At 41.6% G+C, this 20655-nt stretch overlaps 1 protein-coding gene across 6 annotated transcripts in view; it reads right to left on the bottom strand.

The window, feature by feature from the left end:
• Window positions 1–20655, bottom strand: part of LOC131679043 (transcription factor mef2A) — a 297358-nt gene that overhangs the window by 51336 nt on the left and 225367 nt on the right. For all 6 annotated transcript variants that reach the window (XM_058959580.1, XM_058959575.1, XM_058959578.1 and 3 more), the window contains one exon: window positions 17904–18048. In XM_058959580.1, the coding sequence (XP_058815563.1) occupies window positions 17904–18048 (145 nt within the window). The remainder of the gene's footprint in view (window positions 1–17903; window positions 18049–20655) is intronic.

The raw sequence follows: 20655 nt of genomic DNA, 5'->3' as shown, positions 1-20655 counted from the left end.
AATAAAATTTGAAATGTCTCGAGAACTACTACATTTCAGAAATTTTTTGTTATGAGCATTTTGATTTAAAATAGCTTAAAGAATCTTATTCAAAAAGAAAATTGCGTTTTTGACTGCAAATAGTATGAATTATAAAAATATGTCAAAATTTGTTGTTAGGAACACTTTTTTATTGAAAGTTTTTTCATGATCCAAATACACTTTTACGTCTTTAAAACGAGAAACATTAGATTTTTGACATTTTATGATGGGGTAGCGCGAATAACTTTTAAAAATGGCATTATCACACGAATTAACTGTTTTTGTTGGACCGAAATTCCGAATATCACGAAAACTATCGCATTTTGGAAGATTTTTGTTGATTGAAAATGATACTTAGAATTACATTCAGTAATAAAATTACAGTTTTGTATGTCAATTAGTATGAAATTTTTAAACATGTATAAAGTTATTGTTAGGAAAAACTTTTTTACCGATAAGTTCTCCATCATACAATCACATTTAAAATGTTTCTTTTCTCTTTAAGTTTTTGTTGACAAAATGTAAAAAATTAGAAAAAATGGGTTTTTTGCAATTTAAATTTTTACACATATATTTGTTTTTGTGAAAAATGACAACATTTTTTTCAGTTTTTCTGGTACATAAATATTCATCCCCAGAAACTCGTTCTCAGAAAGTTTTGCTGTATAAAATACAGTAATCGAACAAAAAAATTAAATTAATGCACGTGGACATGTTTACGCCCTTTTAAAAAAGTGCTCTTGAGTCAAAATAATCTTACTGATTGTGGAAAATGTTTAGTCTTCCATACCGATGAAACGTGTAAAGTTTCATAGGAATCTAAGATAGTCGGTCACGACTTTAAATATTTTCGGACGGATCTTCGTGGAATTCCGCATATGTAAATCCACGTAGCAAACTACCAGCAAGGACTAAAAAGTTAGCTATACACACCGCCGCTAACAAAAATTTTGCAAAAGTTTCACAGAAATCGGATAAAAAGCAGTAATTTAAAAATCAAGAAATCCAAAGCAAAGAGTGAAGGACAAGAAAGTGCAACTTTTATTGTGTGTTGGAAGCAAGTGATGCTGAAATTATTGAGCTCATCCATATTTATAGTTTAAAGTAATTTTGGTGGTGCCATCAATGATATATTCATTCGTTATCGAGCACTCAGTCGAGATAGAAGTCTTTTGTCATCGGTCCGTACACTCTATAGCGACAAATAGTGTTAATCCGCGTTCAAGGTTATTTACACACTCTGCGCCTAGTTGAGGTTTCAGTATTTTTTCCCTTCTTGTGTGTTTCTGTTTCTGAGTACCGTTAGCCGGTCAGTGAAGTGAAACAGTGTTCTTCTAGTAAGCCGTCTGGATACCGTTACATACACAAGCTAAGTATTAGTTTTCGTTTCCCCTTCTTGGTTGTCTTAATAACGTGCACTGGGCAATAGGCCCGTGCAAAAATGACTTCCCCTGACGGCGGTTCATCTCAAGGTGAGATGGACGTCGAAATAAAATCGGCTCCCCGGCTCAAGGTATATCCGAGCTCGGCCACCGGGCCATTTGTGATCTTCTTTCGGACCAAAGAAAAAAAGTGTTTGAATCTGTTGCAGATTTCTCGAGTTCTGACGGATCGGTATTCGGCCGTGACAGAAATATCGAAAATTCGGCCTGATAAGCTTCGGGTGGTGGTTAACAGTTCAACTCAGGCAAACGATATTGCTGGATACGAGCCCTTTACAAGGGAGTACAGGGTGTATATTCCAGCTAGCAGGGTTGAAGTCAGTGGGGTCGTTTCCGATTCGAGTCTGAATTGCGAGGACCTGCTAAAATATGGGACTGGCTGTTTCAAAGACCCCATGCTTAAGCCAGTGAAGATACTGGAATGCAAACGTTTGCATTCAGCATCAGTCGCAGCTGACGGGAAGAAAACATACGTCAACTCAGACTCTTATCGGGTGACCTTCGCCGGCTCTGCCCTGCCTAATTACCTCCTTTTTGACAAGGTTCGTCTACCTGTTCGCCTCTTTGTGCCGCGGGTCATGAACTGTACTAATTGCAAACAATTGGGACACACAGCCTCCCATTGTAGCAATAAAGCCCGCTGTGGGAAATGCGGTGGGAATCATGCGGATGATTCCTGTGGTAGAGATGTCGAAAAGTGCCTCTACTGTGGGGGAAACCCACATGATCTCCCTTCATGCCCCGCGTACAAACAGCGCGAGGAAAATCTTAAGCGTTCCCTTCAGGGACGCTCTAAGCGATCTTTTGCAGAAATGCTTAAGATAGCTACGCCACCTGTCTCTACGAACATCTTTACCAACTTGTCTACTGACGAAGGCGACTGTGATGAACCCCAGGAGGGAACATCTTCTGCTGTGCCTAGAAGTAGTAGAAAAAGGAAGAACATTTCCTCTTCCAAGCTTCGTCGTAAAGGCCAGAAGGTGTCTCTTCATGGTCCCCCTAAAATAACTACTCAAGGAAGTACTGGTGCAAAACCGAAGCAAGTCGCTCCCGGTCTCAGTAACCTGAGCTCAGAAAAGGAGTTCCCAGCACTTCCAGGAACATCAAAAACCCCAAGTGTTCCCATATCTCAGCCAGAGAAAGAAAACAGTGCTGGTTTAATAAATTTCTCTGACATTGTGGACCGTATTCTTACAGCGTTAAACATTTCTGACCCCCTTAAAAGTATCTTGATAAGCTTTCTCCCCGCAGTAAAAACATTCTTGATGCAGTTCACTGCGAAATGGCCCCTCCTTTCAGCGATTGTATCCTTCGATGGCTAATTCATCGAACGAGGTCAAGGATTTAATCACTGTTCTACAGTGGAATTGCAGAAGCATTATCCCGAAAATCGATTCGTTTAAAATCTTACTAAATAATTTGAAATGCGATGCATTTGCCCTATGCGAGACATGGCTCACTTCAGAAATAACCCTACACTTCCACGATTTTAATATTATTCGCTTGGATCGAGAAGACTCTTACGGAGGAGTACTTTTGGGGATCAAAAAGTGCTATTCTTTCAATCGGATCGACCTCCCCTCGACACCAGGCATTGAAGTTGTCGCTTGCCAAACCAGAATTAAAGGCAAAGAACTTTGCATTGCTTCCACCTACATCCCCCCTAGAGCCTCAGTTAGCCACCGACGGCTTTGCGATATTGCGGAACTCCTCCCCGCACCGAGGCTAGTTTTAGGTGACTTTAACTCCCACGGCACGGCATGGGGTTGCCTTCATGACGATAATCGATCTACCCTACTCCATGAGCTTTGCGACAACTTCAATATGACTATTTTGAATACGGGTGAAATGACACGGATTCCTGTCCCTCCAGCGCGACCGAGCACCTTAGATCTGTCCCTCTGCTCGACATCGCTGCGGTTAGATTGCATGTGGAAGGTAGTCTCTGATCCCCACGGCAGCGACCATCTGCCAATCGTAATTAATATTGCTAACGGTTCAGGGCCACCGAATACAATCAATGTTTCGTATGACCTCACACGAAATATTGATTGGAAGAGCTACGCGTCCGCGATATCCGAAAAAGTAGAATCGACACAAGAGCTTCCTCCGGAGGAAGAGTACGGGTTCATGGCTGGCTTGATTCTCGATACCGCGATTCAAGCTCAGACTAAACGCGTACCAGACGCGAATTCACGCGGGCGTCCTCCCAATCCATGGTGGGACAAAGAGTGCTCAGACGTGTACGCGGAGAAGGCCGCTGCGTATAAGACCTTCCGGGACGACGGGCTGCCAGCTAGCTACCGACAGTACGCGATGGCGGAAACGCGCATGAAGAGTTTGATAAAAGCCAAAAAACGTAGCTACTGGCGCCGGTTCGTCGACGGACTAACGAGAGAAACATCGATGAGCACTCTTTGGAGTACGGCTCGGCGCTTACGAAACCGAAACAGTACCAATGAGAGCGTGGAATATTCAAACCGTTGGATATTCGATTTTGCCAAGAAGGTTTGTCCGGATTCCGCCCCGGCACAGAAGATCTACCGCGCCGCGTCCCCTCACAATAACGCGAACGAAACACCGTTTTCGATGGTGGAGTTCTCACTTGCTCTCTTATCATGTAACAATAAAGCCCCAGGGCCAGACAGAATCAAATTTAACTTGTTAAAGAATCTGCCAGACTCTGCCAAGAGACGCTTGTTGAATTTATTTAATAAGTTTCTTGAGGGTAATATTGTCCCTCATGACTGGAGGCAAGTGAAGGTCATTGCCATTCAAAAACCAGGAAAACCAGCCTCCGACCACAACTCGTATCGACCGATTGCGATGCTGTCCTGTATCCGAAAGTTGTTCGAGAAAATGATCTTGTTTCGCCTCGATAATTGGGTTGAAGCAAATGGCTTACTGTCAGATACACAATTTGGTTTCCGCAAAGGCAAAGGGACGAACGATTGTCTTGCGTTGCTCTCAACAGAAATTCAAATGGCTTATGCTAGCAAAGAGCAGATGGCATCAGTTTTCCTAGATATAAAGGGGGCTTTTGACTCAGTTTCTATCAAAATTCTTTCTGAGAAGCTGCACCAGCATGGTCTTTCACCGACTCTAAACAACTTTTTGCTAAACTTGCTGTCTGAAAAACATATGCATTTTTCGCATGGTGATTTATCGACATCACGAATTAGCTACATGGGTCTTCCCCAGGGCTCATGTCTAAGCCCCCTACTCTATAACTTTTACGTGAATGACATTGACGAATGTCTTGTCAATTCCTGCACGCTAAGGCAGCTTGCAGATGACGGTGTGGTCTCTATTACAGGTCCCAAAGCCGTCGATCTGCAAGGACCATTGCAAGATACCTTGGACAATTTGTCTGCTTGGGCCCTCCAGCTAGGTATCGAGTTCTCCACGGAGAAAACTGAGCTAGTCATATTTTCAAGGAAGCGTGAACCAGCGCAACTACAGCTTCAATTAATGGGTCAAACTATTGCTCAGGCTTCAACTTTCAAATACCTCGGGGTCTGGTTCGACTCTAAAGGAACCTGGGGATGTCACATTAGGTATCTGAAACAGAAGTGCCAGCAAAGGATCAACTTTCTCCGTACAATAACCGGAACATGGTGGGGTGCCCACCCAGGAGACCTGATCAGGCTGTACCAAACAACAATATTGTCGGTGATGGAGTACGGGAGTTTCTGTTTCCGCTCCGCTGCGAACATACATTTCATCAAACTAGAGCGAATCCAATATTGTTGTTTGCGTATTGCTTTGGGTTGTATGCACTCGACACATACGATGAGTTTAGAAGTGCTGGCGGGCGTCCTTCCGCTGAAAAATCGATTTTGGGAACTCTCCTATCGATTGCTCATCCGATGCGATATCTTGAACCCGTTAGTAATTGCAAATTTCGAAAGGCTTATCGAGCTCAATTCTCAAACCCGATTTATGTCCTTGTACTTCGATTACATGGCACAAAATATCAATCCTTCTTCATACTATCCCAACCGTGTCAATCTCTTTCATGCTTCTGATTCAACTGTTTTCTTTGACACATCCATGAAAGACGAGATTCGTGGAATCCCGGATCACATACGTCCGCAAGTGATCCCAAGCATCTTTCATAGTAAATTTCGAGAAGTCGACTGCAACAAGATGTTTTACACCGACGGGTCAAGCCTCGACGGCTCCACTGGCTTCGGTATATTCAATCAAAACCTCACCGCCTCATTCAAACTCAATGATCCTGCTTCAGTTTACGTCGCAGAACTTGCTGCTATTCAGTATACCCTTGGGATCATTGATACTTTGCCCACCGATCATTACTTTATTGTCTCGGATAGCCTCAGCTCAATCGAGGCTCTCCGTTCAATGAAACCTAGAAAGCACATTCCATATTTTCTGGGGAAAATCTGGGAGCGCCTGCGTGCTTTGTCTGTAAGATCGTACAAGATTACCTTAGTTTGGGTTCCCTCGCATTGCTCCATTCCAGGTAATGAAGAAGCGGACTCTTTAGCTAAGGCGGGCGCTTTACAAGGTGACATATATGAAAGACCAATTAGCTTCAGCGAATTTTTCAGTATTACTCATCAGAGAACCCTCGAAAGTTGGCAAACATCATGGAGCAATGGTGAACTGGGAAGGTGGCTACATTCGATAATCCCTAAGGTATCGACGAAACCATGGTTCAGAGGGATAGATGTGGGTCGGGATTTCATTCGCGTGATGTCTCGGCTCATGTCCAATCACTACACGCTGGACGCACATCTCCGGCGTATTGGGCTCGTGGATAGCGGTATCTGCGCTTGTGGCAACGGTTATCACGAAATCGAACATGTTGTCTGGGCATGTGCCGAGTACTGTTCTGCCAGATCTCAACTATTCGATTCCCTTCGGGCCCGAGGAAGATCACCCAATGTCCCGGTTCGAGATGTACTAGCAAGCCGCGATATTCTCTACATGTCCCTTATATACACGTTCCTCAAAACCATCAATATCCAAATTTAAATGCCCCTATCTTTTCTCTTATCATTCCCAGAAGTGCCCTCTTCCGCCTACCGTACCCCAACGATGGTTTGATACGACTCCAAGACGAGACAAAACATCTGTCGAATGAACCAACAACACGAGATCTACAGTACAACATCACACGCGCAGCGCGGTGTGTTCCCGATCCGTATCTGAGCCGTACTACGAAATCGTCTGGAGGAACCCCTGCCGGCTCGAGGAAAACCGCCCGGCGTCCCAATACTTGATACATCCGTTCGAATCTGTAATCCTGGCCGTTGATTCCTGATGCCGGAAACTGAAGTTTATATCCCCCCCCCCCCCGTTCAGTCTTGTCCACCCTCTCTCCCATGTCTCTGATACACAGATGTATGTCTTCACCCCCTTCTCCCCTTGAATATCTTCCCAAAACTTATGTGCCCCCCTATCTTCTAGTGTTAGTTGATCAATCCATTCGAATCTGTAATCCTGGCCGTTAATTCCTGATGCCGGAAACTGAAAGTTTATATCTCACCCCCCCCCCCCTTCAGCCTTGTCCACCCACCCTCCCATGTCTCTGATACACAGATGTATGACTTCACCCCCTTCTCCCCTTGAATATCTTCCCAAAATTTATGTGCCCCCCTATCTTCTAGTTTTAGTTGAACAATATTTAATCTCGTTAAGAAATGCGCAACAGTACCACTACTTTAAAATAGTCCTAATTAATTCCCCTTAATCTTGAACCACTCTTTCTAGTTATCTCTAGTTAATAAGCTTGTAAAATGTTCCGCTTAGTTAATAATTATTTTTTCTACAATCTCCCTTCTAAAAATCATAAAGTGAATTACTATACAAAGAACACACAAATGACCCGTCCCCCAAATCTTACGAATATTATACTATACCCTCTTTTATATGTATAAGTTAGCTGTAGTTTTTTTTTAGTTTTATTATATAAAACAAAATAATATTGAAATGTGTATCCCCCTAGTTTTAAGAAATTCAAAATGTAAAACAATGAAAAAATGGCACCTTTAAGCTAACGCATACGTGCCTTATCAAATAAACAAATTGAAAAAAAAAATCAATGATATATTTCACAAGCTTTATGTAAGTTAGACGATTTTAATAATCAGTGTTAAGTAAGTAAGCTGAGCAGAAAACGAAGCTGCGGAGATAGAAAAAAGGGCGTAAACAAAAGTGTAAAGAAGAAAATAGAAGAACTAGAAGTACACAGTGATCTAGAGCTAAAGAACAATACAGAAGAAATAAAGAAGAAAGGTCAAACGTTGCAGTACAAATAATTAACAAAAAGTGTGCGAAGAGAATCGAAACCGTATACAGAATGACGTGAAATGCAGAGGAAGAAAAAGAAAGAGCGGAGATAACTGGGAAACCGAACGACAATAGCAAGGAAACCAGATAAGTGAATTTATTACTTTCTATGATCGATGTAATGTAACAAATTTTTTTTTCCCGACATGAATGCACCCTTTCGGTGTAAAATGTCGTTAATAAAAGCAAAAAAAAGTGTTAAGTGATTTTATTTCGATGACATTAAATTTTGAGGTAATCACTTTAAACTAATAGAAAAGGTGTTTTTATATAAAAATTTTGTATCACTGTAGACGAAAAAACATAATTTTTTTTTAAAGAAGCATTTTGGAAATTAAAAAAAACTCTACAGTTATTTGTCAATAACTCGTAAGAACATCAGACCGACGTAACTGACTTACAGTTCTAAAGTTATAATTATCTACATTTTCCAAAAATATATGTTACTAAAACTGATCTTCAGGATGACCTGTGCAATTTCTCATTTTTTACAGAAAACGCGAAAAACACATTTTTTATTGTAAAGATTATTTGTATTTCATTGATTTATGCTGTCTAGAAAAAATTATTATATGTACTACTTTTCAGTTCACGAGCATTTTCGTAATTCTTTGCCGGTCGTGAGAGGGGGGGGGGGTGTAACCCCGTGGGTACCTGGCGTACAAAAGCGAGTAATCCACATTTCGTACAACCTTTCTTTATCTTTCGTTTTAGAGTTATGGTGTCTTTGGCAAAGTTGATCGTATCAACTTTTTAATATAACAAGATAGGAAGATGTCTACGGTCGGATAATCATAAGAATATTTTCTGAAGATACGAACAGTTTAGGTCCTAAAAATATAGAAATATGGCGCAATTTTGAAAACACACGTTGTGTGAACTGTTTGGATTTAGTGTCTAAATGACGCCAATTTGGCAGCAAGTTGGTGTCAGCTACTGACGAATGGAATACGAAATATTAAAATCCAACTTTTCAAAGTTGGAAATTGGTTGATCCATTTTTTCCTTTGGGAAAAACCAAAAGTTGCATATTTATGTTTCCAAAAAACTAGTTTGCGCCCAAAACATACGTAGTGTTACATGCCAGTGTTTGGTTGGGGTACTGCACACAGTGTTTCCAAATAGGCAAAAACGTGATCGAAATTGTTTTCACCGCGAAAAAACGATTTTCGAGCTATAGTGTCTTCAGCAAAGTTTGTCTATAAAATATTCCCTATCTTATTAAAGTATTAGTTTGGTGATTAATCCCCCTAAAGCTGAGAAGCAAATTTTTGTTTGGTCATTTATGAAAATAATAAAAAACTGTTTTCAGCAAAGTTGTAGGGAATATAATAAGAAACAACTTTGCTGAAGAGACTATGTATCTATCTTTTGATTTCAATACACATTTGTGGAGTTTTCTATGATACACCCCTGAAAATCACTTTTTTCAACATAACTTCTCTGGGTGATTTTTCAGAATTTCGATTTTATTTGGCATAAGAAAATACACAATTTTTGTTGTATAAGTTTATTTCTATCTCTTATATCTGTTGAGTTACCGAAATTTTTAGTGCCAAAAAAGCAACATTTTGAAATAAAATAACACTTCAAGCAAACGCTATTGAATCCAGGGATAACGATTTGTCGCATGCTGTCTCTTGCATGCAACTATATATATTCAAAAAATGACTATAAAACCCATTTACAAGGCCAATCAAAAATTACATCACACATTTAAGGGTAAAAGAAGGAAGCATGAAGCATGTTGTTACATTGGGGGAGAGGTAGGAGGTGGGGAGGGGTTAATATAGCTTACCTTATAGCTTAGCTTAGCTTAGTTTTTCGCTGTTGAAAGTACGTTGATACTTTAAGTGAGTCGTAAAAATTTAGATGAATAAGTGTTAAAAACCTCACAAATTGTCATTAAAATCAAAAGATAGATACATAGTCTCTTCAGCAAAGTTGTTTCTTATTATATTCCCTACAACTTTGCTGAATATAGTTTATTATTTTCATAAATGACCAAACAAAAATTTGCTTCTCAGTTTTAGGAGGATTAATCACCAAACTAATACTTTAATAAGATGGGGAATATTTTATAGACAAACTTTGCTGAAGACACTATAGCTCGAAAATCGTTTTTTTCGTTGTCAAAATAATTTCGATCACGTTTTTGCCTATTTGGAAACACTGTGCTGCGGTTGTTTCCTGGACATTTTAGTGTTTTTCATGATTCTTGTTCATACTTTGGGGATACACTGGTATGTGCAAACTATATCAACCAAAAGAACCGACAGTTAAACGATGTCCATGATTTCAGGAATTTCTCATCACGGTACCGTGATATTTTAATAATGAGTTTACTATCGAATTTTTCTGGCAGAGTAGCACAATTTATGTTCATTATTTCAAGACAATAGTCACGATATTTGTAATTTTCATTTACGCTATCGTGATATTTTATTCACAAGCAGAGTGAATTATGTTTATAATTTAATTTTCATAATTTATTTGCGCGTTATAGTGTTATTTTATTCTTGAACTCACTATCAAAATTAATGTGACTCATATTCAGGATATCAGCAATTTTATCAAGAGATTCGTTATTTAACTTCGCCTTATCGAGCTTTGTTATTTTTTTTTTGGTTGCAATCGGATTTTTTTTACTCGGAGACATGTGACAATATGAACTGAATCATAAATCACCCACAAACACGATTTGTGGTCTATAATGTATTTTTGGTTCTCTGGGAATTTTCGTTTTCTGGTCAGACACGGTTCAGAGAATCTCATTAAATGTATAACGATGTTGGAGGTCCTAATAGTTTTCCTATACCTGCTGCTCGCACATATTACTAGTCGCCAGCAGCTGGACATAACTTCATGAAAGAATCCAGATTTTGTGAAACAGTTCACGTGAAAATTTCAAGACCATGTGCAGAGTTGCATGAATTGGGAATATCTGCTAAAGATCACAAGCACTCAAAATAGATCGTGAATCGTGCACGAAGAATCATGAACAGTTCACGAATACAAGAAGAATAGTTTATACCTTTTCGAACTATTTCACGGTCACGCATGATCAGGTTTGACTATTATACTAGGAACCATGAACCTGTCCATGTTTTCATGATTAATATTTCATGATTTTGTGAATTTATTTCACGATAACGAATGATGAGTTGTGACTAATTCGCTAGGAATCATGATCCAGTATAGATATGTTTTTATGATTTCGTGAACTATTTTACAAGCACAGATATTGAATCGCGAATAATATATTAGGAATCATGAACTAGTTCACGATGATTGAAAGGATTCATGAATAATATTCTGAGTGTCGTGAAATAGTTCACGAGAAAATATTGATTTAACGAACAAATTCACAGTCATGAAAACTAGATCATGTTCAAGATATAATAAATTAGGAACCAGTTCACGACGTATAGTCAAATTTTGAATATTGTTCCAAAGTACATGAATAAAATCACGAATCAACCATTAATTTTATGAATAATGTTTATAAAGCGGTGAACAATTCCACGTCTAGAAAATCTACAAGGCGGAAACCATACATGAAATTCACAAAACAAAAACAATAACTCCAGTAATAAAAGCGTTGTGTGGGCGTTACTGAATGGAAGTTGAACCTAATTATAGAGCAAAATATTTTTGTTCATTGCCCTGTTTTCCTAACGTGACAACATGATTATTCGAGAATTAATGGCACTTTATTCACGATTTTTTTCCGTGTAATAATAGATGCTACGATTTTTTTTTTATTTTCATGCTGTTCAAAGTTTATCGTGCGCTCTTCATAACGCTGTGCGATTTGAAACTTTGCATGTACACGAACGATTGTACCGTCCGGATGATATAGCCATGATGTGGCTCGTTTAGTAGTCGAACGACGAATGATTAAAACGGACACGCGACACCTCTGTTTGTACCCGTACTTGATTGAATCACTTAGGAGCAAGTGTATGCCAACGTTGCCGAAGATCCATAGCATCTACCGCCTATTGTGTCGTCTGGACAGTACAGTCAACATGTTGCTCGTTTGGCAAGTGAGCATCGACTGATGCAAAACGAAAACGCGGGACCTGTATAAATAACCTTCCCGTATGTGGTGGAACACTTTGATGCTCCCTTTCGACGGCTCTGCCTGAAATAGGCTTGCAATCGCATTTTCCTTGTCCTTATAGTAGTACATTTTGCGAAATTGAATATAAAACAATGCACATATTTCTAATTAGATTGTAGAAAAATATTGCGATTTCGTTCGGTTCAACGAAAGTTATTAGTACGTGCTGGGAAAATTTCTCCGGAGAATTTTTTGAAATGGGACCCACGTATTAAAACGTTAGAATATTTCTACTTCAAAACATGAAGAGAGAATTGAATTTAGTTTCAGATTTGGTAAGTTGTACGGTAAAGGCTGGATAATGCGTAAGACAGAGCCTCTTCCCAGCAACTCCTATCCCTACCTCCCTGTGGTACTAGTCGGGAACTACGAGCAACCTTAGGGAAGATTGGGTCCCCAACCCCAGTGGGAACTTTGGTCGTAGGCTGACAGGGAAGGAGGGGTTTGCTGCTGCAAGCCTGAGCGTCTGATCTCCAGGAAGAGCGGCTCAAAACAGCATCTGTTCCCCATGTTAGGGGCGGCTGATCATCGTCCGAGTGCCAGTGAAGGACTCTAAGCTCAACTGTGCACTATGGTCCTCCGGAAAGTCAGGGGGTTGGTGTCAGCCCTGCGAGCCAGCCGTAAAAACCAATTGTAGGGAAAAGTCAACAAGATAAGAATGCGAACCGATACCAATGGCGACGACCACTGCCACGAAAAGGGACTAGCGATTGGAAGCTCGGAACGTGGAACTGCAGATCTCTCAACTCCATCGGGAGCACCCGCGTTCTCGCCGATGTTCTCAAGGACCGCGGGTTCGGAATCGTAGCGCTGCAGGAGGTGTGTTGGACAGGATCCATGGTGCGAACGTTTAGAGGTAATCATACCATCTACCAGAGCTGCGGCAACACACATGAGCTAGGGATAGCTTTTATTGTGATGGGCGACATGCAAAGGCGGGAGATCGGTTGGTGGCCGATCGACGAAAGAATGTGCAGGTTGAGAATCATGGGCCGTTTCTTCAACATCAGCATAATAAACGTGCACAGCCCTCACTCCGGAAGCACCGATGATGACAAAGACGGTTTCTACACGCAGCTCGAACGAGAATACGACCGCTGCCCAAGCCACGACGTCAAGATCATCATTGGGGACTTAAACGCTCAGGTAGGCCAGGAGGAGGAATTCAGACCGACGATTGGAAAGTTCAGCGCTCACCAGCTAACGAATGAGAACAGCCTTCGACTCATTGATTTCGCCGCCTCCAAGAACATGGCCATTCGTAGCACCTTCTTCCAGCACAGCCTCCCTTATCGTTACACCTGGAGATCACCGCTACAGACGGAATCGCAAATCGACCACGTCCTGATCGATGGACGGCACTTCTCCGACATTATCGACGTCAGGACCTATCGTGGCGCTAACATCGACTCTAACCACTACCTGGTGATGGTTGAATTGCGCCCAAAACTATCCGTCATTAATCATGGACGGTACCGACGGCCGCCTCGATACGATCTGGAGCGACTGAAGCAACGAGATGTCACCACTGCCTGCGCGCAGCACCTCGAGGCAGAGTTGCCGGACGAGAGAGAGAGAGAGAGAGAGAGAGAGAGAGAGAGAGAGAGAGAGAGCTGGACGTAGCCCCTCTAGAGGACTGATGGAGAACAGTAAAAGCAGCCATCAACAACGTAGCTGAGGACATTCTCGGGTACGAGGAACGGAGACGACGGAACGATTGGTTCGACGAGGAGTGCAGAGCGGTTTTGAAGGAGAAGAATGCAGCGCGAGCGGTCATGCTGCAGGATGGAACCCGACAGAATGTGGAACGATACAAACAGAAGCGGAGGCAGCAGACACCCCTCTTCCGGGAGAAAAAAACGCCGCCTGGAAGAAGCGAAGTACGAGAAAATGGAACTGCTGTGCCGTTCTCAAGATACACGGAAGTTCTACCAGAAGCTCGACGCATCCCGCAAAGGCTTCGTGCCGCAAGCCGAAATATGTAGGGATAAGGACGGGAGCCTGCTGATGGACAACCGGAAAGTGATCGAAAGGTGGAAGCAGCACTTCGACGAGCACCTGAACGGCGAGGAGAATGTAGGTACAGATGACCAAAGCAACGAAGGATTTGACTACGCCAGTACAGTTGAGGATGGGAATGAACCAACTCCCACGTTGAGGGAAGTTAAGGATGCCATCCAACAGCTCAAGAACAACAAAGCAACTGGCAAAGATGGTATTGCAGCAGAACTCATCAAGTTAGGCCCGGAAAAGTTGGCCACTTGTCTGCACCGATTAGTAGTCAGAATCTGGGAAACCGAATAGCTACCGGAGAAGTGGAAAGAAGGGGTGTTCTGACCCATTCATGAGAAAGGCGACCATTTGGACTGTGAGAACTTCCGAGCGATCACCATTTTGAATGCCGCCTACAAAGTGCTATCCCTGATCATCTTCCATCGTCTATCACCTAAAGTAAATGAGTTCGTGGGAAATTATCAAGCCGGCTTCATCGATGGCCGGTCGACAACGGACCAGATCTTCACCGTACGGCAAATCCTCCAGAAATGCCGTAAATATCAGGTCCCAATAACCTGTTCATCGATTTCACGGCGGCATACGACAGTATCGACCGCGTAGAGCTATTGAAAATCAAGGACGAAAACAGCTTTCCCGGGAAGCTGACTCGACTGATCAAAGCAACGATGGACGGTGAACAAAACTGCGTAGGGGTGAACTTTCCAGTTCATTCGAATCTCGACGGGGTCTGAGACAAGGTGATGGATTCTCGTGTCTACTACTCAAGATCGCTCTGGAAGGTGTGATGCGACGAGCCGGGCTCAACAGCCGGGGCACGATCTTCACGAAATCCGGCCAATTGGAATACTTCGCGGACGACATGGACATTATACCCCAAACATTTGTAACGGTGGCAGACCTGTATACCCGCCTGAAACGCGATGCAGCGAAGGTCGGACTGGTGGTAAATACGTCCAAAACAAAGTATATGCTGGTAGGCGGAACCGAAAACGACCGTATCCGGCTAGGAAACAGTGTTACGATCGAGATAGTGGAGGATTTCGTCTACCTAGGATCCTTATTAACGGCTGACAATAACGTGAGCCGTGAAATCCGAAGACGCATCATCAGTGGAAGTCGGGCCTACTATGGGCTCCAGAAGAAACTGCGGTCAAGAAAGATTCACCCCCGCACTAAATGCACCATGTACAAAACGCTTGTAAGACCGGTGGTTCTCTACGGGCACGAGACTTGGACCATGCTCGAGGAGGACCTGCAAGCGCTAGGAGTTTTCGAGCGACGGGTGCTAAGGACGATCTTCGGAGGTGTGCAGGAGAACTGAGTGTGGCGGCGAAGGATCAACCACGAGCTCGCTGCACTCTATGGCGAACCCAGTATTCAAAAGGTGACCAAAGGAAGGATACGGTGGGCAGGGCATGTTGCAAGAATGCCGGACAACAATCCTGCAAAGATGGTGTTCGCTAATGATCCGGTTGGTACAAGAAGGCGAGGAGCGCAGAGAGCACGATGGGCGGACCAGGTGGAACGTGATTTGGCGAGTGTAACCGACGAGTACAAATCGAATATTGTGGAGGCAAATTGTTGATTTAGTGTTATCATGAAATTGATGTTGAACTAAATAAATGAAATGAAATGAAGTAGTACGAAATAATTCGAACTCTTTTGCCCGTGGCATTTTTTGCATCTTGCTGGAAATTCGCCAATATAATTCAAATCCATAAAGAAGAAATAAGCTGGATCATACTAACTATCATGGAATAATTTCATTGAGCGCTGTCTTGAGCTGGAGACTAACCTGCCGTGTCTAACATCCTACCTAACAGGGAATATGTAACGTCGCGTTTAAACTGGTATTATTTACACACACAAATAGAGTGAACCATGATATAACAATCGCTAAAATGGAGAAATTTAAATCCGACGATAGTTTTTGCGTTTGTTTCGATCCTTGCTCACACATCGAAAGCAAATGGTTATCATTGGAGATCTACAGGTGATCACATTTACTTTTACGTCAGGTATAGCCCAGGGAAGCTACTTGGGACCGTTGATGTTTCTACTTTACATCAATGACGTGTACTGTGTGTTGAAGGCTTTTCAACCATCTTTTGGACACCAGCTATTCAAATGTATTAGGGTTACAATTAAAAACAAAAGATTTTAAACATTTGAACATTGCTTCAGGATTGTCAACACTCAAGGATCGTTATATTATATTGTTCTGAATTTTATCGCACATTACAATCACAAACAAATACGCAAGGTACGGCAGTTACAAACGCTCAAGAAAGTGTACCCAAATATATTAAACACGGTGTGACAGGTAGTTCCATCTTCTTTTTTTTCTAATGGTTACACAGTGTTGAGGCAATTTCGTACACCGGCCACCCGAGTTCATCCATCCATCCATCCATCATATTGCTACTGTGACCGGCTAGACGCACGAGCTAGCGAGATTGTATGCACTTGCAGCAAAATTGTGCAGCTGTACCATCATCACCCAGACACTCGCCCACTACCAACGGCCGACATGCCTGCCGTGTATACGTCTTTTCTCGTCCCACCGAACTATTACTTACAGTTCCTAGTACACTTCAAAGTGTCAATCTTTGCAGAGAGAATTCGGTAGCAGGCGGCAAGGGGAGGTGATAGAATGAGCGGTAGGTAGCAATAGAGATTGTGTAACGACAGCAGAATATGTGGTTAATGAAAGTGACGTTATCCAATTAGTAACAGCGGAAAAGTTATTTTTTTTCTGTTGGTACATCGAAATACGTCAATCTTATTAGAATGGCAGCATTTGGCAACTGATGTCGGTTGTCATGTTAAGGTGTCGATTAGAGTGGTTTCCTGTCATGTTCCGGGTGAACATCACCATTAAACATCACTGTTCAGCTGGTAAAATCGATTATACTCATTTAAACTTTATTCAAGAGTTAGCCTTACTGGATCGGCTCAATTTGTTCTATGTGCGCTCAGACGACGGAATTTTTTATACGATTTCGTCAATTTCAAAACATGGCCTTCCGATTCGTCGTACGCGTGTCACACGTGTGCGGCAAGATCCAAGAATGCTACACAAAGAAGAACTCCTACTCATAGGAGTAAAAACCTTGGTATCGAGCAACTAACGATCACCCAATAAAGTATGATGAGTGTGATCACTTCCTAGAGTGCACCCCCTCCCTTCGCCAGCAGCATTGAAAGATAATTACAGGGACTTCCCTGTCTGGCACACAATTAATTACTTCAAATGCCATATGCAGCCGATAGGCCGTCGGTTGATTCCGTGTTTCAACGCGCCGAAGTGCACCGACTATTAGAGCTAGAGCTGCGCGCACCCGGACCACTACGATAGTGAATCGGTCGTTCTAACCAATTGCACTGTGATGTGGCATGGAAACGATTCTCACTTCCATATACTGAATTTGGCTTTGTTCAGCTCAGCTTAGAACTAGCTAGGCTGGTACAACTGGCTTCAAGGCTTGTCGGTTCTCAATGCTGAAACCGCTTTGGGGTAGGAATTCCGGTTTGCGGTCGCTGTTGCCAGGGATTTAATAATCTACTTGGCGACGGTTATTGGTGGGTGCATGTATCGCCCCCCAGCTATTTCTGAACATTCGATGCAGATTGATTGAGAAGGCAGTGAAATAGGGGGTTGAAGTTCTACAGTGGAACGAACGAACCTGCCCAAAGCAGTTATCGCTAAAAGTAAACAAAAACTTTATTCTTCGACACCAATTAAGGATCATATTGATTTATGGTCCTAACAGCAGCGAATATATTTATGCACGCAAAATAACATAGATTAGGACTATTCATTGGTTTATTTATAAATTAACGACTAATTTGCAATCACTAATGGATTGCAAGATTGTCAGCCAAAAATAAATTGAAGCCGGAAGCGACGCAATTAATTCTTTGATTAGAAGGTTCTGTATCTATAGGTTATCTGGTTGAGTTTGGCAGCCGGTACTAACCTGTTCGCCCTTTGCCCGCTTTGCAGTGCACGGCTACGACATTTCTGCTGTCCGCTTGCAGGTGTTCATCGACGTCTTTGCAGAACGAGTTGATCAACTCGATATCCGGTGGGTTGTGGTCCTTGAAAGGGTACACGGAGTAGTACTGCAAGGGGGTAAAAGAAAAATAGAAACATTGTTAGATTCACAGTTGGCACTTGGGTTGCATATCGAAATAGCTCAGTACTAATATACGCAGTTGGGGTTGGGGTTGGTGTTGACATGGTTTAACATCACAATATACTAGTAAAAATGGACCTTTTCTAGAGTAGATCAAACAATCGGCAATCAAAGGCTCAGGTAGTACGGTTTTAAAGTAAATCTAAAACCATAAAAAAACTTATCTGAATCCACCTAATACGCAGTGTTTTGGTTCAATAAAGTCTTCGGAGAGATTTGTGGGAGTTATGCACAACTTCAATTCCACACTCTGGCGACGACGAAGACACCGAAGAAGTCATTTGCAAGTACAAAGCCAGACTCAACTGCTGAAAAACACTTTCTCATTTTTTTACTCGAATGACGTCAATGGATAGCGTTTATTGTGTTTAATTTTTAAATAATCTGTAGCAAGCATGTTAATCAAATCAAATAAATAAATCAAATAAAAGTTCAACCACTGATTTTCTAAGTGTATACATTGTTTTCTTTAACCTCGAATATAGTGACCTATCGCACCCTCCGATTTTGAAAACATGAAAAAGTACCTTTGCCTTATTGGATTTAGCTCGAAAAATATTCAGCCAGGAATAAAATCATTGCTAATGCATTGCCAGATGTATAACTTTTCCAACGAATACTACCATCGCACGAGCTCGCAAAAATACTGCACTACTTGACCCCACTCTACTCTGCGGAAAAAAGTTGTATACAATTTAACATATTCTGAACTAACGGTTACTAATAAAAGTTTCGTATTTTCGGAATGGGGTTGACGAGTAAATGACGGAAATCGATGTCTGAAGCCATTTTGAAGCCCAACTTTCGGTTTAGATAAAGTTTCTGTACCTCAACAATGAGTATTTTCGGAACGGGCTTGACGAGCACATAACGGAAATGGATGTCTAAAGCTATTTTTTAAAATGTAAAATTTTCGATTTAGACAAATTCTCTATGACAAGTCTAAACAGTATGGGTATTTTCGGAATGAGCCATGAAGCCATTTCAAAATCCAAGATTTCCGTTATAGATAAATTCTCTATAACCTCAACAATAAGGGTATTTACGGAATGAAGTGGACAACTACATGACCGGAATCGATGTCTACAGCCATTTTGATATGCAAGATGGCCACTTCCGGTTTAGGTATAATCTTTATAACCTCAACTACATGAGTATTTTCGGAATGGGGTTGACGAGTAGATGATGGAAATCGATGTTTGAAGCCCAAGATGGCAACTTCCAGTCTAGATAAAGTTTCTACAACCTCAACAACAGTGAAGACCTGATTTTATCAGAATGTACAGTCACGAGTACATGACGGGAAACGATGTCTAAAACAATTTTGAAATCCAAAATGCCGTCGTACGGTCTAGATGAAGTCTTTAATCCCTCAACCATATGGGTATTTTCAGAATGGGGTTGACGAGTAGATGACGGAAATCGATGTTTGAAGCTATTTTGAAGCCCAAGATGGCAACTTCCAGTCTAGTTTCTACAACCTCAACAATACAGTGAAGACCCGATTTTATCAGAATGAAGTGAACGAGTACATGACGGGAACAGATGTCTAAAACAATTTTGAATCCCTCAACCATATGGGTATTTTCAGAATGGGGTTGATGAGTAGATGGCGTAAATCGAAGTCTGAAGCCTTTTTGAAACCCAAGATGGCGACTTCCGGATTAGATAAAATATCTATAACCTCAACAATTTGAGTATTTTTGAAATAAGCTTGACGAGTACATAATGGAAATCGATGTCTAAAGCCATTTTAAAATCGAAGATGGCAGCTTTTTTGAAACCCAAGATGGCGACTTCCGGTTTAGATAAATTCTCTATAACCTCAACAATAAGCGTATTTTCCGAACATGGTTGAGGAGTACATGACGGAGATCGATGTCTGTTACTTTTTTGAAATGGAAGATTAGTCCCTATTAGTCCCTATAACCTCAACAATATGGGTACTTTCGAATTGTGGTTGACGAGTAGATGATGGAAATCGATGTCTCAATCCAATTTGAAACCCAAGGTGGCGACATCCGGTTTGAATAAATTCTCTATAACCTCAACAATATGGATATTTTCGGAATGGAGTTGATGAGTCCATGACGGAAATCGATGCGTGGAACTATCTTGAAAACCAAGATGACGAATTCCGAGTTTGATATATTCTCTATAATCTGACCAATTTCATTTTCGGGATGGGACGATTATAAACTTATAAAGTAGATATAGAAACAGTGATTAGTGATGATATGGTTATGGAAAATTTTGCCCAACGGGAAGTTTCTTTCTTGGCCTTGAAAATGTTGAAATCACGTTTGATCAGTCGTTCGATTGAAACACAAAGTGTGTTTTAGTTTTAAGGGATTTGCGTCAAGCCGGCGCTAATCTATTCCGACAAAAAGTTAGTGTCGGTTTCTGATGAGGCGAAGCCGAAACGCAATTGTGTAAGAAATAAAGATTTGTGCCCTCAAGTGCAAAGACTGGTTTTACCAACAAATTTTCACCCTAGTGAGAAATTTTGGTATTTACCAAATTTTCCTCCTTA

Source organism: Topomyia yanbarensis, chromosome 2 (genome assembly GCF_030247195.1).
Source record: "Topomyia yanbarensis strain Yona2022 chromosome 2, ASM3024719v1, whole genome shotgun sequence".
Lineage (NCBI taxonomy): Eukaryota > Metazoa > Arthropoda > Insecta > Diptera > Culicidae > Topomyia > Topomyia yanbarensis.
Note: the sequence above shows the minus strand (reverse complement) of the source record. Positions and strands in the feature narration are given on the sequence as shown.